At 37.1% G+C, this 25,979-nt stretch overlaps 1 protein-coding gene and 1 pseudogene across 1 annotated transcript; both read right to left on the bottom strand.

The window, feature by feature from the left end:
• Positions 1 to 686: 686 nt before the first annotated feature.
• Positions 687 to 22,247, bottom strand: LOC122748010 (annotated as a pseudogene).
• A 3-nt stretch (positions 22,248 to 22,250) lies between these two features.
• LOC122748009 (olfactory receptor 52I1-like) lies at positions 22,251 to 23,288 on the bottom strand. The gene has a single exon (XM_043993752.1). The coding sequence runs from the start codon at positions 23,286 to 23,288 to the stop codon at positions 22,251 to 22,253; it is 1,038 nt and encodes a 345-aa protein (XP_043849687.1).
• Between the last annotated feature and the right edge of the window lie 2,691 nt (positions 23,289 to 25,979).

Genomic DNA, 25,979 nt, shown 5'->3' with positions numbered 1-25,979 from the left:
CTCACCTCTGCAGAGAATAGAGAATTATGTTTTCTCAACTTTAAGCCAGGGCCAAGCTTAGTAATTATGATTTCACAACACACAATTTCTTTTGTTGTCCTTTCTGTTTACATTACCAATCTGTAGATTTCCTGCATCAGTTAATATAGAAGTTCCCACATTTCTTTCAATTACTCAAATTTATGCATAGTTATTGTACAATAATATTCCATTATATTCATGCACCAAAACATATTCAATTTTTTCCCATTTTATGAGCATAAGATGTACCATAATAGACTTTTTTGAACATAACTTTGAAATACGTGACACATAGTTAAGTAAGAATTAAATGTGATCTAGAAAAGTTCACTGTTATAGGTTTAAGAAGTAAAATGTAGGAGGGTTGGAATAGTGATGAACAATAGTTGCAAAAGCCCCTACTAGGAATATTTGTCATACAAAAGGGACTAACTATAGAAGCTTGAAGACTAGAAAGCATTCATCACCCAAGACAATAAATCTGCTTATCTCAGTGACTGAACTGTCATCATTGCTGGAAAATGACTTGGGAACCATTGCAGTACTTATTTGTATTCTGTTGGGAAAGAATTTTGATATTATGCAGTAAGGCAAAATTTCAGCGCTCCAACTTACTCTTGTGCCTATGTCCTCAATATGTCTCCACTATGTCCTACAGAAAATACCTACTTAGGTCTTTTCTCTTTCCTGGGGTTCAGGCAACTAGGAACTCTGAGGGTGATGGCCACTGTATTCCACACCCACTTGTGGATCCTCTTTGTCTTCAAGCCATAGATAAGAGGATTCAGCATAGGAGGGATAACTACATAAAAATCAGCCAGCAACACTTGAGTGTGCAGGGGCACCATATCCTGAGTCAACCAAGCCAGAAAAATGGATACCCAAGCAGGTAGGTAGTAAAGGACCATGACACTCACGTGGGAACCACATGTACTGAGTGCCTTGAACTGAGCATCCTGGGAGGACAGGTTGAACACAGCCTGGAGGATAATAAGACTGTAAAAAGTAGCTATAAAAGTCACATCAACTCCTTCAACAGTAAAGGAGGCAATCAAGCTATAGAGAGTGGTGGGTGTATTGTAAGCACATGATAATTTGATTACAGCCATGTTCTCACAGTAGGAATGAAGGATTACATAGGAACTACAATAGGGTAGATGGTATGCCATCCAAGTCATTGGGGTCATGACTATCATTGCTCTCACCATAATGGCCACAACAATGACCAGCATTGTCTGTGGAGTGAGGATGGTCTGGTAGTGCAAGGGTTTGCAGATGGTGACATAGCGGTCAAAGGCCATTGCCAGAAGTAACCCTGTCTCCGCAGCTGTTGCTGCATGGACAATATACATCTAAATGAAGCAAGCTTCAAAGCCAATGATACCATTGCCTGAAAAGAAAATGGTCAGCATTTTGGGGACCACAGAGTGACATGACAATGTCCACAGCAGTTAAGACACATAGGAAATAGTACATGGGCTCATGTAGACCTGGGTCTAACCAGATCAGAGTCATGATAAGGATGTTCCCTAGTAGGGCCACAGTGTACATGACACTCAGTAGAATTGCCAACCAAAGGTGGGCTGCCTCCAATCCTGGGACACCCACAAGGATTAAAGAGGCAGCATTTGGTGACGTGAAGTTGGAGACAGAACCCAGCACCACAGGAGAAAATTCTTTTCTGTGTCTAGAAAGACAAAATTCATCAGATATCGAAGGCTAGAGAGAACAGTCTATGTGTAGCCTTGGGAAAAAGTAGAGATCCTCTCTTATAATCATATAATTTTGCCTGAATTTCTGGTCACTTTGGGACATTGGCCCATGCTAGTGGCCTAAGAACAAGAATAATTCAGGACTCCTCCCCCTGACTTGGATGCCTCCATCAGTTCCATTGACAGGGGCATGTTCCATTTTCTAGCTAAGCTGTCCAAGCAAAAGTTCCTGGTGGGAACAGAGAATGGGGAAGATGGAAAGTGAATCTTCAAAGACCTCCCACATCTACCTTTCTCCAATGAGGGCACCACAAGCAACTTCATCAATTACATTTTTCATCCCATCAAGATTTTGCTTCCTCCTGAATCATTGCCAGTAATATTTGTTGCATCACCTGCTTCTAAACCCTCTGTAGGTTGGCTTCTGACCTCATTTTTCCACTAAAACTGCTCTATCCAAAGTTACCAATCATCTCTTTATTGCCAGATAGTATGACCTTTTCTCAATCTTTATCTCAAAGCATTTGACATTTCTGATCACCTTCCTCTAGGTATTCATTCTTCTCTAGTTTTTTGGTGACACTGCTATCCCTTTCTCCCCCTCCTAACTCTCTAGACACTTTTGATTCACCTTTGCTAAATTTCAATCCATGTCACACCTACTAACTATGGGTGTCTCCTAAGGCTCTATCATTGTTGCTCTTCTCTTCTCCTTTATACTATCTCATTTGCTAATTGGTAGCTGAATAGACCATGCCTATGACATATATAGATATACATATACACAAGTACATATATGTATGTATATATACATATATGTATACAGACATATATGTGTTTATATATACATATATAGACACACATACATACACACAGATGATTTCCCAAATTTATGTCCCTGCCCCTATTCTTTCTCCTAAGTCCCAAGCCCATATCACCAACTATTAATTCAATATCTTTTGGCTTTGTTTGTTTTTTTAAGTGAGGCAATTTGGGTTAAGTGACTTGCCTAGGGTCACACAGCTAGTGAGTGTTGTGTCTGAGGCTGGATTTGAACTCAGGTACTCCTAACTCCAAGGCCAGTGCTCTATCCATTGCGCCATCTAGCTGCCCCTAATTCAATATCTTGAATTGGATAATTCATTGGCATCTCAAACTCTATATATCCAAAACAGAACTCATTATTTTTCCCCCCAAACCCTCTCTTAATTCCTAATTTCCCTATTCCTGTGGGGATGCCATGAATACAATAGTCATCCAAGCTTCAAACCTCATTGTCCTTAACTTCTCTCACTCCACATATTCAAGTAATTGTCAAATCTTATTATTTTCTACTTTTGCAACATCTTTCATATATATCAGTCTCAACTCACAATCCATCATCCTATTTCAGGTCATCATCATCTCTTGCCTGGACTACTGAAATAGTCTTGTAAGTGGTCTCCCTGTCTTATCTCTTTCCATTCCCATCTGTCCTCCACATGGCTGCCAAGTGATTTTCCTCAAGTATATTTCTTCCCATGTCACCATTCAACTCAATAAATATAAGGGTCTCCTTATTATCTCCTGTATCAAATGTAAAATCCTCTATTTGGCATTTAAAATTCTTCACAACCTAATCTATTCTTACCATTTTAGTCTTCTTTCACTTTATTATTCTCCATGTGCTTTATGATAAAACTCCCTTTACTTATTTGCTGTTCCTCAAGGACAACACTACATCTCCCAGCTCTCTTCCTTTTTACCCACTGTCCTGAGAACCAGGAATTATTTTCATGCTCACTTCCACCTTTCCATTTCCCTGGCCTTCTTCCAAATTCACCTTCTATCCTACATGATGCTATTCATGGTGTCCTCTTTGCCTAACTCAACTCCCTGCCATGCTTTCACACTGAGATTAGCTTTTATCTACAAAGTATGTTACATATAGAGAGAGATGATAGATAGATAGATAGATAGATAGATAGATAGATAGATAGATAGATAGATAGATAGATAGATAGATAGATAGATGATGGACAGACAGATGATAGATAAATATAGTCCAGGCCCTATATTAAGCTCTGGAAACATATAGAAAAGCACAAATGACAATATGTATGTATATGTATACATATGTTTGTGTGTGTGTGTGTATATATATATATACATATATATAAAACTATAGGCATAGGCATAGAAATAAAGATAGAGATATACACACATATTTATGCATATATACTAGCATGTATACATACATGTACACACATTTACACATACACATATATGCAAGTGTATGCATACATATTGACATCTGTGTTTTTCTATATATTCCCAGAGCTTATATAGGGCCTTGCTCATAGCACTTACTAAATGCTTGTTTTCTGACTGACATGGGGACATATGGGCCCCCAATATACTGAAAGGAGTACTGTATTTGAAATCAAATTACCTCATCTCAAATCCTTCCTCTGCTGATTGCTTCCTACTTGTATATCCCTTTTCACATCTATAAAATGAAGTTTGGAGAGATGATCTCTAAAGTCTCTCACAGCTCTATATCCCTCTTCAACAATCTGCATTTTATGAGATCAATCTTAAAGATGTCCAAATGAAACTCTAATAGGGGAGGATATCTCTGTGTTGGGGTTCTTTCCTGGCATGGTCTCAATTTATGCAAAGGCACAGAGAAAATCAGGATTAGAGAATTTCAGGGAGGATTACTGCTTCTGATGTGGATTAGAGGCAACTAGGTATCAGAGTTGACAGGGGTAGGAATTTTCTTGATTCCAAGTTTTGAAGAAAACTGGGGAGTCTTAATAATAGACATTTGTTTAACTGAGTAAAAAATAATTAAATTGAATTTTTAAAAGGCCATATTTACCTATCCAGTTTCCTGCTTCCTGATTCGTCTCTCCAAGGCTTTGACAAAGTGGAGAAGAAGAAATGGAAAGTAAGCAAGTGGCCAAGTGTAAAGAATTAATTGCTATTTGAGGTTTTTATGCCTCGGAGAGCACTGGCCTGGGGCTCCGCACAGTGCTCCACCCACTGATTGTAGCAGTTGCCGTGGTGCTGGCATTCATGTCATCGCCACTCGCCAATGCCTACATGGGCCTGGCAAAATTATAATGATTGGAATCCTAGTGAGGGCAGTCATGTGACTGTCAGAGCGGCCATCCCATTGGCTGGGGCTGGTGTGTGTGTGGGGGGGGGGGGGTTCTGGGATTGGGGGAGGAGAATTGAGCATTCTAGCTGGATGCTGGAATGACAGAAGGTCTACTGCATATTCTCAGCTGATTCCTGGGCCGTGGTATCTTTTGAAGTTGTATAATTTCCCTTTCTCCATTTTATTTCCTTTCCCTTGATCCTACTGATCCTGTTGGTGTTGGTGTTTTTGTTTTTGTTTTTGTTTTTTTTAAGTTCGTTCTTGTTAAAATAAATCCTGTTCTGTTTTGAGGAAGGCTGCCGGTCTCCTTCCTTGTCCCAATATTGCAGCGAGCTGCTTAGCTAACACTCCCCAATTAAAAACTGGTCCCCACACAAGCCTTTTACACGCAACAGCAGAAGTCTCTGTCATTATTATGTGGATTATTACATGTGATTATTATTTGGATTTCCAACTTGTTAACCTTACAAAGCAATTTAAATTGCCATATCCTTTGGGTAACTTGATTAGCATATTTATAGACATATTTACTTATCTGTATACTGTTGTTTTCCTAATTTAGCAGAACCTCCTAGAAGGCGGGTACTCCTTTTTAAAGTCTTTGTATTTTCATCATCTATCACAATAAATGACACCTTTTGGAAGAAGCAGAAGGCCAGAGACAGACCTGCAATTTTAATGATACAGGGAAACCCCAGTGAAGACATTTTGTCTACCAATGCTAATAGCACCTACTCTACAATGTATTACTCTTAGAGAATTTAGTCAGGTACTTGACAGGTTAGGTAACTTGTCCAGTATCAGAAATCCAAGTATATTTCAGAAGAACTTAAAACTCAGGTCTTCTTGAAATTGGTATAGGCTGCCTATGTGCCTAGGACATAGTAGGCACTTAATAAATTCTTATTGAATGGAACTGAATCTAACTAGGTTTTATTTTCCTATGTTGGCTACAAGGATCACCCTCATCAAGTCTCCATCACAACAATGAAGTTAAATTTACTTCCTTGCATTATTATCTGTGATTTTCCCAATCTCTATAATTTTGTCTATTCTCTACAATTTTATGTATAGACATTTGAAGTCATAAATACTGTTATAGTTCCTCTTCTGAGCAATCTGAGATATTGTCTCAAGGAAACACAAATAGTAAGTGTTAGAGTCACAAATGCTGGACTTTTTCCATTATAATCAGGCTTCCAAAATAATTAATTAATTATGGTTTATAAATTAACATATAAATTTCTGAAATGTTCAGCTAGAGCACTTTTACCTTTGATTTATCCTAAAATAACATGGCAACCCTTAAGATGACCCCTTTCTCTATATGGTACAATATTCCAAGGTAGAGTTTGTTTAGCTACTTCCATTTACATTACAGGCTGAGAACAGAAGGTTGAAGGAGAAGTGGATCCAAGTCACTAAAAGTCTTCATCCTGTCAGTCTGTCCTTATAAATGCATCTTTCATCTCCTAGAACACTCAAATTGTATTTCACTGGGCCTTTTTCAACCCTATTTTGTAGCTTGGGAAGTATTAAGATTGACACAAGTTGTTCTGGGTACAGACACACCTTACTGACTAAGAAGACCTCAAGAGAAGGTTATGTTTCCAATCATATTTGTTCCATTTCTGTCCACACACAGAGGTAATTGCCATTTAATAAGAAGTAGGGTCAATTTCTTCAGAAAGAAGGAAAGGAATTTAGGTGACATTGATGAGTAAGTCAAACATTAAGAGTTCAAGGTCAATAATTTTAGGTATCATTTGGAATATTATTCTAATAGTGTCCTGCCTGACATGACTACGTGACAAGAAAGCTTTGGTCAACTTTTCACCATTTGGGTACATGACTTTTCACCTTAAGTTCTCAGATAATACCAGGCCTGATTTGAATTCATTACTTGGAAACTGTGGAGATGTATTGTATGCCACGTGCTCCAGGAAATTAAAAAAAGTTTCAGGTGATATAAGAACCCCTGAGGGATTAAGGAAGAAAAAAGTCATAACATAGAAGAGGAAGGAGTGCATTGTTGACAAATTTTCATCCTCAGAACAGACAAGAAACACATAAAATTGTCCCACATAGTTTCATGATCATTTCTCATGCAAAAAAATCTTTAAAATCTTTAATCTTGATCAAAACTCTTTAAAAGTACAGAGGCTACCTCTTCTGGGCCCCCAGGATCTATATAGCAAAATTATACTGACATCTAGTAGATCATTTAGCAATGATTTCCTGATAGACTACCTGTTATGCTTGCAAATTAATGAAAGATTATTATTTTGTCAGATCAGAGCATTCTCTCCCCTAACAGGGAATGCAACCACCTTTTATGACTTAATAGATAATTCCTAGGGAGTTGCCTGTCTATTATATGTATTAGAACAGAGTGATTCTACCCTTTATTACATTATAAATATTATCAGTTTGTCCCAGATGTAAACAACACTCACTGGTCTGTAGCTCCTTCCAGATGGCTTGATCTATCAAGGTGATCTAAGATGGCTACTTCACACTGCTGAAAAATATTGATCTTACAGTCTACTAAGGTTTCTAGATTTTTTTCACAATTGTGGTTTAGCTATATATGATCCACACCCTCATATTACAGATGAGGAAATGACTATGCAACAACACATTCTTTACAATTTCTCATACATCTATTCTCATTTTTTCTTCAGAGAGGGCACTGGACTTAGAATGAAGAGGTACACTGATTCATTCAAATCTGGCCTCTGATTCCCATATAGCTGTGTGATAATTGATAAGTTTATTCCTCTGTCTAAGCCACAGTTGCCTGATCTGTGGAATGGGAACATATACCATATATGTTACAGGGCTATTGTGATTATTAAGTAAGGTAATGCAAGTAAAGGATGTTGTAAGCCACAAAGTTATTGATGCAAGTTGTGATAATGATTATAATACAAATATGAGAAGACTGCAAGAGATGCCCTCTTTCTGCCAAAGCATATAGAAAACCATCTATGACTTAGTAGATAAATCCTAGAAATTAGCTTGAACCAAATCTAGGTTAAATGACTTGCCAGCTGAATGGAAACTAGTAACTATCAGAGATGAGAGATAAACCTTGGTCTTCCTGGCTCTGAGGCAAGCACCCTAGCCATTATTCCATACATCTCTCATTATTATTATCATCATCAATTTAAATAAGGCCATTTGGAGAATTTGGAAAATGGGAAATTCTACGTAAGGAAGCCCTGTTATATGAAGCCTGGCTTTCATCACCCAAGGAAGGGAATAAATAAATTCTTCCATTTAATTGTCCATTAGCAAAAGTGTCTGAAGATCCAGGGGCAAAACATTGGGTACAATATCCCAATTGGATCCAAACAAATATTATATTAAGCATCCAGCTTGTGAGCATTCATTGCTGGGCTCCCCATCTTTCTCAAATTCTAATTTCTTTCTTCTTGATATTATGTCATAGTATTTTCCTGGCTCCCAACCCACAACCCAGCTCATGTACTATCTTTCCTTTACCTCTCAGCCTCCTCTCTTTTCCCTAAACAAAGTGGTCTATTCTCAGTGCCCATAAACGTGTGCTGTTAATAATAACCACAATAATATATAGCATTTAAAGTTCTCTAATATTCTTGAAGTGCTTTACAAATATCTCCTTTGATCTTCACAATAACCCTGGAAGGTAAGTGATCCTTATTTTGCTTGCAGTTGAGGACTCTGAGGCAGAAGTTAAGTAAGTGACTCAAAGTCACACAGCTAGAAAATAACTGATGCATGATTTAAATTCAAATCTTCTTGACACCAGGCTGAATGCTCTACTCTGCTGTACCCGCTTTCCCACTTGCTCACTTGCTCACTTGCTTGTTTGCCTATTTACCTCCTCAGAACCTGTTGTTTAGACTTTTAAACCTATTCTCATGAACTTCCTTCATCATCTCCTTTCTGGAAAAACATCAAAATTCAGGGACTCCACCAAAAAGTAACAATCCAAGGGAATTGTGGGCATTCTCTAGACACTAATTCAGGTAGAGAATAATGACCCGCAATCATCCCCCAGATCACTTCAATGAGTTATTCTATGAGGTTGAGAGCAGAATTGGGAGTGAGACAAGATTAAAGGAAAACAGATGAGGGCTCAATAGGAAACAAATTCTTTCCTACAATATCAACCATCCAAAAGTGGGGAGGGCTGCATCAGGCAGGAGGAACTAGATTCCTCCTTGCTGAGAAAGTGAATGAGTTCCCTACTCAAGCACTAACAGAATGATTGCTACTCAGGGGTTGGCTAGTCCCATTTTCGAACCAACTGGGAATTGCCTCCATAACATGACTAAGGTCCCTCCTATCTATAAAATGCTAGAATTCCATATGTATCTCTCTATCTGTGAATGATTGCATCTCACACAGTGATGTAAGTGAATAGACTAGATGACAGCTATGACCCCTTTTCACTTTTAAGGACTTATGATAGCTTCTGGCTATCAGCTGAATTTCCCATTCTGTATCAGAAATCCCTTACTTCCCTACACTGAAACATGCCCTCCTTCCACTGGGTCTTTGGTCTCTCTATGAGAAGACAATTGAAGAACCCAACTCTTCTCTCTGAGGTTCCCTAAGCCCCTAAGGAATCCTTCCTACTTCTCCCACCTGCCCTTAACCCTCAAAGACTAATTAGTATCCCTTACAACTCAAACACTATGCACATAATCCAAAAGCTGGTACTTCTCCTGGACTTATGTTCCCCTTCTCTCCCTGATGGCCAAGAAACAGAAATGAGGTAGCATGGCATGTAGGGGAGACTGAACTCTGACCCCTGCTCTATCACTGACATTAGACAAATACCTTTCCTGCTTTGGGCCCCATTCCTCATCTGTAAAGTGAGAGAGTTGGACTAGATTGTCTCTAAGGGGCCCTCTGCCCCAAAGTTTCCATAAGGCTTGGATCCTAGACTGATCTCATTGGGACTGATTAAGCAAAGTTCTGAGCATTAAGAGTGCAGGTAAGGAGTGATGGGGCTTCTACCTTGTCTCATGTCAGAGGCACTAATAACAAGCCTGTGTATTTCTGGCCCCAAGGTCATCCTTCTGTTCCCAAAGAGGCAGCTCTATTGACTGGCAGTATCTCTTTTATGTTCCAAAGGCCTCATTGGAAAATGACTACATTGATGTAGCTGAAACAACAGACATATTTCTGTGACCTATGCCATTGAATGGCTAGGACAGGTATCTTTATTCGAATGTGCTGCCTCTACCCCACAGTTTCCCTGAAGATATTTGGACTAAAACTATAAGCAGGACATAGTTAAAGTTCTAAAGAAAGATCAATGGATGTTAAATTGAATATGAGTCAACAATCTAATATAGCAGCAAAAGAGCTATTTTCCTCTTGAGATTCATTATGTGCAAGAATTGGGATCTATAGGAATAGGGAAGAGATACTCTTGTACTCTGCCTTTGTCAGACCGCATCTGGAGTAATTGTGTTGAGTTCTGAGCACCACCTTTTACAAAGGAAATCAATAAGCTGGAGATTGTTAAGAGGAAGGCAAACAGGACAGTGAAGGTCATTTAGTCCATGTCATCTGGGGTGAGGTTGAAGGGAATGGAAATGGTTAACTTGGATAAGAGAAGACAAAAGAGAGATATGATAAATGTTTTTATGTGTTTAAAAGGCTGTTATGTAGAAGAACTATTAGACTTGTTTTGTTTTCCCTGAAAGAGAAAAACCAGTTGAAATGTGTGGAAATTACAAAGAGGCCAATTTATCCTTGATAGCAGGAGGAATTCTTTAACAATGAAGGGTGACTCAAAATCGAATGGGTTCCAACCATATTCCTTGTCCCGAGAAGTGGTTGGTTTATCCTTTCTTGAAAGTCTTCAAGTAAAGTCTAGACAACCATTTGTAGGTATATTATAGTGAATTTTACTTTTCTATTTATTTTCTATTTATTTATTTATTATTTTTTGGTTTTGGTTTTGGTTTTTTTTTGCAGGGCAATGGGGGTTAAGTGACTTGCCCAGGGTCACACAGCTAGTAAGTGTCAAGTGTCTGAGGCCAGACTTGAACTCAGGAACTCCTGATTCCAGGGCCAGTACTTTATCCACTGCACCACCTAGCTGCCCCCAGAATTTTACTTTTCTACTTTCAAATTCTGTGGTTATGTGAAGGTATAATTTACAAATGAAATATAAAGGCACCTTACCCAACTCTTTCTAAAGTTAAAAAAATATTTTAAATTCCCCAAATGAACAAGAAAAATAGCAAAATAGGCTGGCATATTAATAAACATTGACACAAAATGCTAAATAAAAGTATATCCAACAAATTATAGTGACTAAGAAGGATTTTTGAATGGGACATAATGACTATTTGGGTGACCTTGGAGGGTGTTGCTTAATCTCCCCAGAATCCAATTCCCTTAATTGTGAAGTGAAGGGTTTGAATTAGATGACATCTGAAATCAATTCAAGTCTAAATTTATGATCCCATGGTCTGTAATAAAAGGGAAATATTCAATGGAATAATATAACATATTACTACATAATAAATTTCATTAATGAGACAATAAGAAAAACTAAATGAGCATTTTGTGAGATGCAAAGTCATAACATATAGTGTTCATTCATGTTGAAATGATTTTTATAAATAGGAAAAGAAATTTTTTTCCAAAATATGATTGGAAAGTATATATTTAAGATCATAAGCTAATATAATGGAAAAGCTTACAAAGCACTCTTTTTCAAAAGAACATGTTATTCAGAGGTTTTGCCAAACAACCAGCAAATTACTGAAGTTAATTTTTAAAAATGAGAGTAATCGGGGCAGCTAGGTGGCACAGTATATAGAGCACCGGCCCTGGAATCAGGAGGACCTGAGTTCAAATCTGGCCTCAGATACTTAATACTTACTAGCTGTGTTACCCTAGGCAAGTTGCTTAACCCCAATTGCCTTGCAAAAAAAAAATGAGAGTAATCATGGTATAATAGATATTGCTGTGAAATTAGAGGCAAAAGCTGGGTTCAAATCCTACATTAGATACTTATTAGCTTTGCTAGTCTGGGCAACTCCTAATCTCATTGGGTCTCAGTTTCTTCTGTAAAATATAAGTTGATAAACTACAAAGTCCATTCCAGCTTTCTTCCATGATCCTATGACAGGCTTACTAAAAAAAAAAAATGTCAAAGGAACCATAAATTACTCCAACTGTTTTAACAAGCAATTTGAAAATATGCTAAGAAATTGACTAAAACTTTCATACTTATTACTTCAGAAATCCAGTGCTAGACATATATACCAAGTATATGTATGTGTATATATAGATATAGATATAGATGCATACATACATACATATACACACAAAGTATATATACATATATACATACAAGTGTGTGTGTACATATACATATACACACACATATATACACCAAGTATATAAACACACACACATATATATACACATATATACTATAGTTTATATAATATATATAGTTTAGTATATAGTATGTATGTATGTATACGTGTGTATATATAGAGACAGAGACAGAGACGGAGACAGTGACAGGCAGAGAGAGAAAGAGAGAGAGAAAAACCAAAAAGTTAGGGCCAATATACACCAAAAGATTTATAGTAACCTGGGTTGTATAGATTGAGATTTGAAGATATGGTGCAGAGTAAGGATAAAGAAAGGATGGGTAGAATATACAATAGGATTATAAGGAGAGAAGATAAAGAAATGATTCTTTTTTTAAAAGTGTGGATTAGGTTACAAGTAAACCAGATGTCCTATCCTAGGACAAAAAGAGAGGTTGAGAAGGACAATATTGGGGGAAAATAGGATGGATGGAAATATACAAATAGTAATTATAACTTTGAAGGTGAATGGGATGAACTTACCCATAAAACAAAAACAGCAAAATCAACTAAAAATAATAATCCAACAACATGTTGTTTATAAGAAAAAGCACTTTAAAATGATAGATACACACAGAGTTAAAATATAAGGTGGGAGTAGAATTCATTATGCTTCAGCTGATGCAAAAACAACCTCGAGGAGCAATCCTGATCCCAAACAAAATTAAAACTAAAATAGATTCAATTAAAAGAGATAAAGAGGGTAACTACACTTTGATAAAAGGCACCATACAAAACTTATATGCACCAAATATGATAGCATCCAAATTTTTAAAAGTTAAATGAATTACAGGTGGAAATAGATATAGTACTTTATACTACTATATTATAATATAATTGATCTTCCTTTCTCATAACTAAATAAACATAACCAAAAAGAAAAAAGAAAGAAATCAAGGCAGTGAAAAGACTTTTAAATAAGCTAAATATGATAGATATTTGGAAAGAATTGAATTAGAATAGAATGGAATACACCTTTTTCTCAAGATTTCATGGTAACTTTAAAAAGGTTGACAATATTTTCAGGCATAAAATTCTTTAGTTAGTTACAGAAAAGCAGAAATATTAAAAATATCCTTTTCAAGTCATACTGAAATAATATCATATCAAATAAGGAACCACAGAAATAGAGATTAAAAATTAATTGGAGGCTAAACAACCTCATCTTAAAGAATGAGGGGGTCAAATAACAAATCATAATAATCAATAATTTCATTTAAAAGAATGACAATAATGGAACAACATATCAAAACCTATGGGAAACAGCAAAAGCAGTAATCAGAGAAAAATGTACATCTCTAAATGCTTAACATCAATAAAATAGAGGAAAAGCAGACCAATGAATTGGGTTAGCAATTTTTAAAGTACTTGAAAAAAGAACAAACTAAAATCCCCAATTAAACACTAAATTGGAAACCCTAAAAATTAAAGGTGAAGTTAATAAAATGGAGTATAAAAACATTTTAAAAAATAAAACTAGGATTTGGTTTTATGAAAAAATCTATAAAATAGATAAAATACTAGATAATATGATTTAGAAAGAGAAGAAAAACAAGTCACTAGTATTAAAAATAAAAGGGTCCATACACTACTAATGAAGGTGAAATCAAATGGTTACTTACTCAATTATATGCCAATAAATTTAACAATTTAAAAGAAATGGAAGAATATTTATAAAATATAAACTGTCTAGATTATCAGAAGAAGAAATAGGATATCGAAATAGATCTATTTTAGAAAAAGAAAATGAACAGGGCAAAATTGAGCTTCTTAAGAAAAAGTACAAAGACAAGACAGATTTACAAGTGAATTCTATCAAATATTTGAAGACTAATTCCAATATTAAATAAAATATTTGAAATAATAGACAAAGAACAGATCCCAGGAAACTCCTTTTATTAAACAAGAATTATAGTAGCAAATTTATATTAGCATAGGACTTAAAAGTAGATGTTCATTAATTGAGAAATACTAAACAAATTGTGCAACAGTCATCACCTCTATGTAGATAATTCATATATCTCTATACATACATCTATCTATCTATCTATCTATCTATCTATCTATCTATCTTCTATCTATCTTTCTATCACTCTCTATCTATACTGCGCAGTTCAGGAGAAAGAATAAGAGTATAGCTCCACCCCTAATCTGTCGTTCAACCTACACAACCCCACACCCCCATATAGCTTTTGAGTGTATCAAAATGGATATTTCACAGACAAAACAAACTCATCATGTCCACTCAGTCAGCAAACAATTATAATGTGCTTATCATGCTCTAGATAATGTGCTAAGCACTACAGATACCTAGGTAGTAAGCCTGGGTGACATTGGCACCCACAACAGTAATGGGAAAATTAGGAAGAAGGGAGACTCTGAGAGGAAAGATTATAAATTCAAGCTTGGACATATTCAGCTTAAACTGTCCATAACACATCAGTTTCAAATGTCAAACAGTTGAAGATGTGACACAACAGGAGAGAGATTAGGGCTAGATAAGTAGATCTGGGAATCATCAGTAGAGAGATGATAATTGAATCTATGGAAGCTAATAAGATCATTAAGACAAATAGTGTAGAGAGAGAAGAGAAAAATAACCAAGGACCAAGGCAACAGTCAGTAAACAAGCATTTATTAAGGTATTACTATGTATCAGGCACTGTGCTAAGCACCAGGAGTACAAATACAAACAGAAATAAATAGTCCCTGTCTTCAAGGAAGTTACATTCTAATAGGGGAAGATAATACATAAAATATAGCTAAAAAGCAAGGGTAGGATGGAAGGAAAGAGGAAAGTCGATCCTCTCTTAGTCATGAACTCTCTTTACTTGGTTGGGGGGTTGAGGGTGGGAGAAAGCTAACCTGAGTTTCAGTTATCTTAGATCTTTTTACTGTTTACAAAGCTGAGGCTGGGCACCTACAAGCTTTCAGTTCTCTCAAAGTGATATTATCCATGATAAGGATAGCTCACTGCCCTCCTGTTCTGAGCTTAGCAAGTTCCTCATCCAAGTTTGAATCTTTTGACTTGGTGATATCTGGGAATTTCAAGAAACTGTTGCTGGACTGTTACAGCTACTATTACCCCCACTGGAAGGCTCTGCATCTTCAGAGAGACTGAAATGCAGCCTCATCTTTGATCTGAAGCTCCTTCCCTGGTTATTCCACTGCAGGCTTCCAAGATGAGCTGGAGGCTTTAAATGTTTTCCTGCTCTGCTCCTGGTATCAAAGCCACACAGCTAGTTCATTTCTAGAATATGTTCCTTGCTCAGTATATAGCTAGGACCTGTGCTCATGACTCTACTAGGCAAGCCCATGATAGATAGATAAAGTACTGTGGAGATGAGTCATTTGTAAAGCCTAGAGAAGAATGAAGATACTCTTTGACTGGGTCTCTTCTTTAAGTTGAAGGTTCTAGGAGGAACCAGGCCATCAAAAGATAGGTTTGAGGTGTAGAGAGTACTTCCACAGGGAGAAATAATCCAAGATAAAAGTGAACTTCCATAGTGAAGAATGTTCTAATGCATAGTAGACAAAGTTCTATGAAGATAAGTCAGCAATGCAACCTGGAGAAGACTAATTTTTTAAAAATAAATTTTATTAATGTTTTAATAGTATCCCAGGTATCTATCTGCCTCTCCAAGAGTCATACCATATAAAAATAGTATTTTTAAAAGAAATAAAAAGTCAAGACAATTGATGTATATATTACCAATGTTTGAAAATGTGTGCATTGTTATACCTGTGGACCTCTCATTTCCACAGAGAGACAGGTTAGGTTTTTTTTTCTCATATTTCTTCATTCAAGTCCCACTTGATCTTTATAGTTTTGTTACATTCACTTTTGATTTTTTTGGTGTGTGTGTTTCATTCCATTAACATTGTTTTAGTTACATGTATATTGTTTTCTTGGTTCTGCTTACTTCACTCTGCATTAATTCATATAGATTTTTGCATGCTTCTCTGTATTTATCATACACATAACTTCAGTGCATAGTAGTATTTCATTACATTAATGTACCACAATTTACTTAAACATTCCACAAATAATGGGCATCTACCAATTCTTAGCTATCAAAAAAGTGTTGCTATAAATATTTTAGGAATATATAAGGACATTTTTTATTGATGGTAGCTTGGGGAAGAACGGAGAACACCCAGAGTCCTTGGTCATGGTTCCTACCTAAGAAGGTGGAAGAAAGGAAAATGATGGGAGATTTGAGAGGGAATGAAAAAGACTAGAAAGTGTGATGTAGGAAATGGGATAGTGAATCAATTGAGGTTGTGTAATAATATTGCCTTGCTGCATTGAGGGCCCAGGTGAGATAATGGGCCAATTTGTAGTAGACTCAGTTGACAGGATTTCATAAATTTCTCTAGTTTCATTCAGCATAAAGACAAAAGCAATAGGTATCTTGTTAAGATGAGACTATCAATAGGATAAGGGGGAAAAACACTCAAGAAAAGACACTGTAGTTTTGAACTCTTTCAACTAAGGGGAAAAAATAGAGAAGTTAATAGAGTATAGCCAGTGCATGAGGTGATGACCAGAAAAAGAACTCATGTATTGCTAATTGTGGTGAAGAGGAAGAAAAGGTTTTGAGGCTGCTAGACAGAAGAAGAAGTAGAATTAAAATAGACTTATCAGATAAGAAAATTTCAGTGTTTATGAACATAAGAAATGGAATACTTGTGTGTAATGGTAAGATCAAGGATAAGACCATCTGTGTCACTAAGGTGGAGCAGAGCGGATCATCGGAGAAGAGTAAATTGAGGAAATGAGAATTTAGCATATTTGCGGGATTATCTCAATATATATATTGAGATAAAAAATTGGGCAAAAGAGGAAGACTGTGTACTATGCACTAGACATGTTGAGCAAAGAAGAGTGTCCTGGGGATTGTCAGATAACAGCTAACCTCATCGTGATTGGGTTTTAAATATGAATCGAGCAGCCCTTAAAGAGGGAGTGGATACTGGTGGATGGTTGTGGAGGGAGAATCTGGAAGTAAAAATGTGGAGCAAGGAATATTACACCTGGGTTATCTTAACCAGTGAGTCAAGGGGTATTAGAGAAAATGCTGGAAGTGGTGACTAAGGAAGCTGTCATTAGGTGGGAGCCAGGTTTCAGAAAGAACAAAAAGTGGGAAGAATTGAGAAAGGAAAAGGTCTTGAATGAAATAAAGTTTAATAACTATGGTGCAACTATTCCAAAGAGCACAGTGGAAGTGGTCTAGAAAAAAACTTGTCATCTTCTCCCTTCTCCAAAACTTCTTCCATTATCAATTTTTCTTTTCCAACTTCCCTCTGCAAAACATCCTCTCCATCACCCAGGCTAATAATGGTATTCTCGAGTTTTCATTCACACTCACCCTTGTGATAAAATAATGGTATTTGGCAGATGCCCAGGGGCCCCACCTGAAGATTGATTTGGAATTGATTGAATTGTGTGAGACCGAGATACTAACTGAGAATCTACTTAAGATTGATAAAATCAAGACCATGCCTGGCCTGACCCTGAGTGGGGTGTTGTTCTCAGAGACTGTGAACTATGATATCAACAGGAGACCACCCTCAACCAATCAGCTTGAAGGACTTCCCCTTTTGGGTAGGGAAACAAGGTAGGAAGGTGAGGCTTACTCACTGGATCTTTCTTTTCGTGCAGGACATCAGCTTGGTGGCAGAACTTCACATGGACTACTAGGAAAGGAGGGTTTTCTCTCTGGCTAGACCAAATAGATCTAAGCTGGGGTTTTCCATTCTATAAGGGATCAGTTCCCGAACTCTCTCTCTCTTCACTAACTTTTAATACACTTTAATAAATATTTAAAAGCCTAAACTCTTGCTGAATTTATTAGTAATTTTAGCCAGCTTCCCCCCAAAACTAGGTGCGAATGGGCAAGTTAGGACCCACATTAGATTTTTTTTTTTGGTGAGGTGATTAGGGTTAAGTGACTTGCCCAAGGTCACACAGCTAGTAAGTGTTAAGTTTCTGAGGCTGGATTTGAACTCAGGTCCTCCTGACTCCACGGCTGGTGCTCTATCCACTGCACCACCCAGCTGCCACCCCACATTAGATTTTAAACATCAGACCCTACATATGGAATCTGTTGACAATTGTCATTTCTACCTCCACAGCACTTCCCATGTATGTTCTCTTCTTCCCACTCACATGAGTACTGCATCACTTCACAGTTTCATCACCTCTGGACTATTGCAATTATCTTCTAGTTTGTCTCCCTGCCTCATGTCTTTCTCTACTTTAGTCTTCCCCTTTCAACTGCCCAAATGATGTTCCTTAAGTGTGGATCTGATCTTGTCATCCCTGGACTCAATAAATTGCTGTGGTTCCTCATTATGTCTAGGATCTATTATAAATTCCTCTATTTTGCATTTAAAGCTCTTTACAACATGGTTTCTCCTTGAGTTTCCAATCTTTTATCTTTCATCCTCTCCATGCATTTTATTAGCCTACTTGTCATTTCACATGCAGGACATTCTGCCTCTTGTCACCAATTATTTAGCACTGATTGTCCCCATACCTAAAATGCTTTTCTAGCTTCTGGCTTTACTGGGTTTCATATAAATTCAGCCCAAATCCTGCCTTCTGCAAAAGACCTTTCTCATGGGGCAGCTGGGTGGCACAGTGGATAAAGCACTGGCCCCAGATTCAGGAGGACCTGAGTTCAAATCTGGACTCAAACACTTGACACTTAGTAGCTATGTGAACCTAGGCAAGTCACTTAACCCCAATTGCCTCAAAAAAAAAAAAAACCACCTTTCTCATCTCCTCAGTTGCCAATGCTTTCTCCTAAGAGATTACCTTCCATCTTCCCTGTATATGTTTTGTATCCACCTAGTTATTTTTATGTTTGTTTCCCACATTGGAATATAAACTACTTGAAGGCAGGGACTGTTTTTTTCCCCTTTCTTTGTATAGCCAGTGTTTAGTTCAGTGCCTGGCATATGCTAAGTATTTCATAAGGGATTATTGATGGACTTACTGAATACACAGACAAAATCGTGAGAGCACTGAGAGCTAGGAACTAGACCTGTGTTTTCACTGAAACAGGGTTCCCTGAAGTGAGAAAACTTCCTATATATGAGTATCTTCTGTGCCACTTAATGTCATAGTGCTCTAGGCAACTTTCTAAGACATCACATGATTTGTCCACAGTTTCACAGTCTGTATGTAAAGGAAATTGAACTCAAGTTCTCGATCTACTACACCATGCTGCTTCTGATATTACATAAATGTAAGGAACTATTTCTGCATTGCACAAAATGACAACTATAAAGAATATACAGTATCATACGAAGATTCAAATGAACTGTTGAAAAGTTGAAGTAAATAAGATGAGAAAAGTAATACTCAATTACAACAAAGTAAATAGAAAGAAAAACAACAACAATGTAAACAACAAAATCAAAACTAGATTCTGTGCCATTATACACTAAGCTTGCTCTCAAAGGAAAAATATGAAAATATACTCCCTTCCTTTATTTTCAGGGGTGAAAGAATGGATATGGAATGCTCATCATATTTGGTATCTTTTAAAAAGTAGGAATTAAACAGATTTCTACTCTCATAAATTAATATAATTTTAGAAACTTTATAGATACCAATAAATCACACACAAATTAAGGATGACATACTGCCAATGAAATTTATACATCTCTATTTACAGAGACAATTTATCTCTTTAGCAAATTAAGATAGCTAACAAAAATATAGATAATAAATGAATTTAGCAAAGTAGTAGAATGTACCATGACCCCATCAAAATCATCAGCATTCTTCTATACTGCTATATTGCAATACTTCTATATTACCAAGGACAAACACATAAACTGATAGAGAAGCACCATTTAAAAGTAAGAAAACATGTCTAATAATTAAGTGTTGATTTTGCATAAGGCCAAGACAAAGATGATGTCCAAATGATTTTTTAAAAAGGAAGAACTGAAGAAATTAAGAAATACAGTAAAATGTTGATACTTCAAAAAATAACTCAGAGATTCAGTGCAATACCAATCAAAATTCTAATAGCTTGTCATAGAATGAAATGAAGTCATAACAAAATTAATATACAAATATTTGTGCATAAGAATAGTAAGATGGATTTATATCTTCAGATATCCACTGACAACAAAGATGTTCCCATAAACACCAAAATATTTATAGCTGATATGCACTATCTCAATCTTATCTCCCATCCTGAGGCTGATTAGTGATAGTTCACAAAATCTCAGCAGTCCTGTGACACTGATTTTTTTACTTATTCCTCCAAGCCCAAACTACCATTGCTTTGTGTCTCTATTTGATATTTATATGACTTCATCCTTTCCTGGCAACAACGACCCCATATTTTTAACAGTATACACCATATGAATTCTGGGGGTCCTTATCCTAACTTCCACTTTCATTTTTGTTTTTGTTTTTGGTGAGGCAATTGGGGTTAAGTGACTTGTCCAGGGTCACACAGCTAGTAAGTGTCAAGTGTCTGAGGCTGGATTTGAACTCAGGTCCTCCTGACTCCAAGTCTGGTGCTCTATCACTGTACTACCTAGCTGCCCCACCAACTTCCACTTTCAATGGCATGACAGGTCCTCAGAAAGGATACATCTCCTTTCTCCCATTATCAGTAGGGCTGAGCTGCAGGGTTGAGTAATTCTCTAATGACAATGACTCAAGCCCTTATTCCAGTGTTTTACCCAATATCAATTGCAAGTGATAAGCACCCAAGTTTCACATAATCAATCAACATCAGTTAGTTTGCAAAAGGATATTTACTGAAAAGATATAAGGAGAACAGAAGTATATAAACTTCCCCCCCCCCCAATACCTGAGGGAAAACACTTTACTCCATACCCCTTCAGTCTCTGGGGAGAGTGGACTGTACTTTATAGGTTTCTATATAACATTCATAGTACTTTTGAATATGACAGAGCAGATGGGAGGGTCTCTGTGATTCCCTCTTGGCCACCTTCAATCCACTTCAGTGCTATGTCACACATGTCACTTTAGATTTCAATCCCTACCAGGCTGAGCTTTATATTCAATCTGACATGGAATCCAGTTTTCACACCCCTAAAAGATATGTTTTCTTACTTTTCAAAATTCCCCAAACTACAACTTAGTCTAATACTTCAACTAAGTTTTTTTTTCCAAAAAAGTTAGGTAAATGGGGCAACTATGTGGTGCAGTAGATAAAGCACCAGCCCTGGATTTAGGAATTCAAATCTAGCCTCAGACACTTGACACTTACTAGCTGTGCAGTCCTAGGCAAGTCACTTAACCCTCATTTTCCTGAAGAAAAAAAAGTTAGGTAAAACAGACTGAAGCAATATTGGAGTTATGTGCACATAGGCTACATGGAGGCACCATGAGAGGGAAGATAAAAGCCTAAGAGCTCTCTCCACAGCCAGAGGCTTGCAACACTCCCCATCCAAATTCAGCCAGGTGAGAAAGAGATCTTGATCATCTGGCTAATGCCTTATGTCAGCATACTCAGTATTGGCTCAGCACCCAAACAAAAGGCTACTCCTCTCTTTCATGAGGAGACCAGAAATAGTATTTATGTCTGCTCTGAAGTTCACATAGAGTGATCTCCCCAGAGCAGATTAATCATACTCATGAGGACTAGGATGGTTGAGCAATCCCAGTTCTGAATTACATTAAAATGTTAGCTCCTTGATGGCAGGGATTTGTACTTCCATATTTTTATATTACAGCATTTAACAATGACTGACACAGTAGATGCTTACTAAATGGTTTTTCATCCCTCCATTCATTCATTCATATTTAATGTTGGAATTTCAGAAACTATGACAGGAAATGATACTTAGCCTTTTGTAGCAACCCTCCATCTATTACTGACTATAGACCTCAATTATATGAGACCAATGCAGTTCTACTGATAATTTTTTATGTCAGAAATGAAATAAATTCAATATTCCTACTTACCTCATGGTCTAAATCTTATATGTAGATCTTATGTCACTCATAACAATCACTTCCTTAGGTTTTCTTTCCTTTGTGGAGTTTACATAGTGTTGACATGGAAGGCTGGTGGCCATTGTGTTCCATACACCTTGCCATATCTTCTTAGATCTCAGTCCATAGATAAGGGGATTTAGAGTGGGAGGGATGACAAGGTATAAGTCAGCCAGCAGAACCTGGGTATGCACAGGAACTATATCCTGACCCCACGAATCCACATAGACAGATATCAACCCAGGTAGATAGAAAAGTGTCATGACCCCTACATGGGAACCACATGTACTAAGTGCTTTGTGCCTAGCACTCTTAGAGGAAAGATTAAATACTGCCTGAAGGATCATACTGTAGGAGGCAGTGATGAATGTTACATCAATGCCTACAACAGCAGAGGATCCTATTAGTGTATAGAGATTACTAAGTGTGTGGTCGGCGCATGCCAAATTGGCCACAGCCATGTGTTCACAATAGGAATGAGGTACTGCATGTGAGCCACAGTATGGCAAATGACTCACCATCCAGCTCAGTGGGATCAAACCAATGGTGGCTCTTACCACAATTGCCACATTGATGCCCAGAATTTTCCGTGGTGTAAGGATGGTATTATAGTGCAAGGGTTTACAGATGGCCACATAGCGGTCAAAAGCCATAGCTAGCAGAAGCCCTGATTCCACAACTGTGGCTGTATGGACAATGTACATTTGGGTGAAGCAGGCAGTGAAGCCAATGATGCCATTGCCTGACCAGAAGACACTCAGCATCTTTGGGGCCACAGATGTTGCCATGATGATGTCCACACCAGCCAAGACACACAGGAAATAATACATAGGCTCATGCAGTGCAGGATCCACCCAAATCACGGTCATGATGAGGCTGTTCCCCACAAGGACCATAGTATACATAGTGCTGAGGAGGGCTGCTAGCCAGAGATGAGTTTCCTCAAGTCCTGGGATACCCATGAGGAAGAAGGTGGCAGGAGGTAATGATGTGCGGTTGGAGAGTAATTGTAACATCACTGAGAAGAATTCTTTCCTATTAATAAATCCACAAAAGTTAATAGTACCTAGAGAAATAACATAAGGAAATAATCTTTCCTTTTCTACCACTGTATATATTATTATTGAATTATTATTGAATATGTAAATATCTCTTAGAACTCTATACACAAGATTAACCCTAGAATTTGGAAATTTCAGACTATGGCTGGATTTCATATAAAATTCCATAAAGAACATTAGTCTAAATATTTTCAAATAATATCAGTGTAAGAGAAAATGGAAGCTCTCAAAAATGAAAACTTTTCCAGGCAGTGAAAATAGCTCATAAAGAAAAAGTAGGAGAATATCACTGAAACATGTTGATTGTTATAAGAATGGTTTCAAAGCCAGGATATTTTATACTGTGGCCTTCCTTATCGACATGTGTAAGACTCAATGGAAATAAATTACTTTATTAGATTTGACTTAGTCTGATTTTTGCATTTCCTGATGACTAGCCTATAACTGGCATTTTGAAGTACTTTAGGTTAGTCAATCTGGGCCTGGCAAAGGTATCTGGGAATCATTGCAAACTTCTTTGTATACAAAATTGAAGTATTCTTTAACATAGGGGCAGGTAGGGGTTACATATCTAGGTTCTAAATAATGCAGATAACAAATTACATGAAGTGGTGGCATTGTTGAAATTTCCATCGCATATTTCATTTATATTAGAATGAGTTACCATATTTTATATACAATTATAACTTCAAATAATACAAATTCTAAAAATATGACCACTTAATAGGATTCATTATTTATACTAATCCAGACTCTATTGCATTGTATTTTCTTTTTGCTTTGGGAAGCAACATACTGAGAAAGATCTTCTGACAACCTAAATGTATAGATACAGCAAAGTCCATGTTATAACCTTTACCTCTGTAACCCAATGACAGCCCCAAGAAATTAAGTAGCCTAGTTCCTCATATGTCACAGAGGATGTTGTTACTAGTGACTGGACCAAAGAAGCTGTTAACAATCAAGTTATCACCTTACTCCCTTTCTATACCTACATAAACTGTGTAATATTATATTGTTGTATGCCTTAGAATTCATGACTATAACTTTGCTGTGTACATCATGATTATAACAAATTAAAATTAACAGGATGGCTATAAATTTTAGCATTGTTTCCCCACAAGGTACTTATATTGGATGGACTTCCTGGCCAAGAACAGATATTAATGTCATTCTTCCTGGTATTTTGAATAACTTGAGTACTATAAAATGCCTTTGAAACATTATGAGGAGACAGGTAGAGACCTGTCTGTTGTCTTTAAGTGAGATGAATTCTAGGCAATATAAGGACATAACAGTTAACAAGAATACCTGTAATCTTGACACTAGATCCACTTCCCTACCATGAAAGGAGAAATTGAATGAATGCCTAAGACTCTCTTTTAAAAAGAGTGTTCAGAAGGTGAAATATGCATCTCTGGGGAAAAAAGTCAACATGAGGAGATGTGGATAGATTCAGAGTTATTCAGAAGCCTACTCATATCATCAGACGTGATTATTAAATTTTTAGTGTGAGTACATCTCAAAAGTCAACAAAGGCTACAAATCAGGGCTTAATTATTATTTTGTTGATTGTCTAAACTTATAAAAGGGTTAATAATGCAAATTAAGTTTTAAACTGTATCTCCTTTTTGGAGAGTTAGTTTTTTAATTTTTACCAGAACATTCTGAGATAGAATCCTCCAGGAGTTGGAAGTCCAAAGAGTAGTGAAGCCAGAAGAAATGGATGCTGTTAGGTTGGGTTAAGTAAACCCTGAGCCACTAGATAATGGGCAGCTACAAACAACCCTGATTAGATTTAAAAGGGTTAAGCAGCAGATTTACGATAATGGTATACTAGATACAGTATTATTTGAGGATTAAACAGATTGCAGGAACAGAGCTCTAAATCAAGAAAACTGCATTCCAAAATATATTCTCATTTATAGGTTTCAAAAGCAAGTCACTTTACCTGCCCCTGCCCCAACCCCAACCTGCACCCATTTGTCCAAGGCTGATGGGAAATCTGCTGAGATATAGGTCAGCAGCAAAACTGCTTGTCAAAAGACAAAGAGTGCTGGAAGTAGAGATGACAGCAGCCCAATGCCCAAGTATCAAAAGTAGAAGATGAAAAGTTACCTTCTATTACAAAGGAATGGACACACACATACCGATTCCACTAGAGAACAGCCATTGTTAGGTAATCTGAAGCTGAACAGGATCAGAACAGTTTCAGAAAATGAAGATGGTATCAGTCAAGAAGGGTGGGAGGATAGCCAAATGCCTTAAAAATATTAAATTTGGGGGCAGCTAGGTGGTGCAGTGGATAGAGCACTGGCCCTGAAGTCAGGAGGACCTGAGTTCAAATCCAGCCTCAGACACTTAACACTTACTAGCTGTGTGACTGTGGGCAAGTCACTTAACCCCAATTGCCTCACCAAAAATACACACACACACACACACACACACATTATATATATATATATATATATACATATATATATATATATATATATGTAAATTAAGGGCAGCTAGGTGGTGCAGTGGATAAAGCACCAGCCCTGGGTTCAGGAGGACCTGAGTTCACATCTGGCCTCAAACACTTAACACTTACCAGCTGTGTGACCCTGGGGAAGTCACTTAACCCTCATTGCCCTGCAAAAAAAA

This window comes from Dromiciops gliroides, chromosome 3, assembly GCF_019393635.1.
Source record: "Dromiciops gliroides isolate mDroGli1 chromosome 3, mDroGli1.pri, whole genome shotgun sequence".
Classification (NCBI taxonomy): domain Eukaryota; kingdom Metazoa; phylum Chordata; class Mammalia; order Microbiotheria; family Microbiotheriidae; genus Dromiciops; species Dromiciops gliroides.
This window is presented reverse-complemented; position numbering and strand designations above follow the sequence as displayed.

What these genes read in the sequence shown, in the direction of transcription:
- LOC122748009 (XM_043993752.1), bottom strand. Translation starts at nt 23,288, where the DNA reads ATGTTACAATTACTCTCCAACCGCACATCATTACCTCCTGCCACCTTC.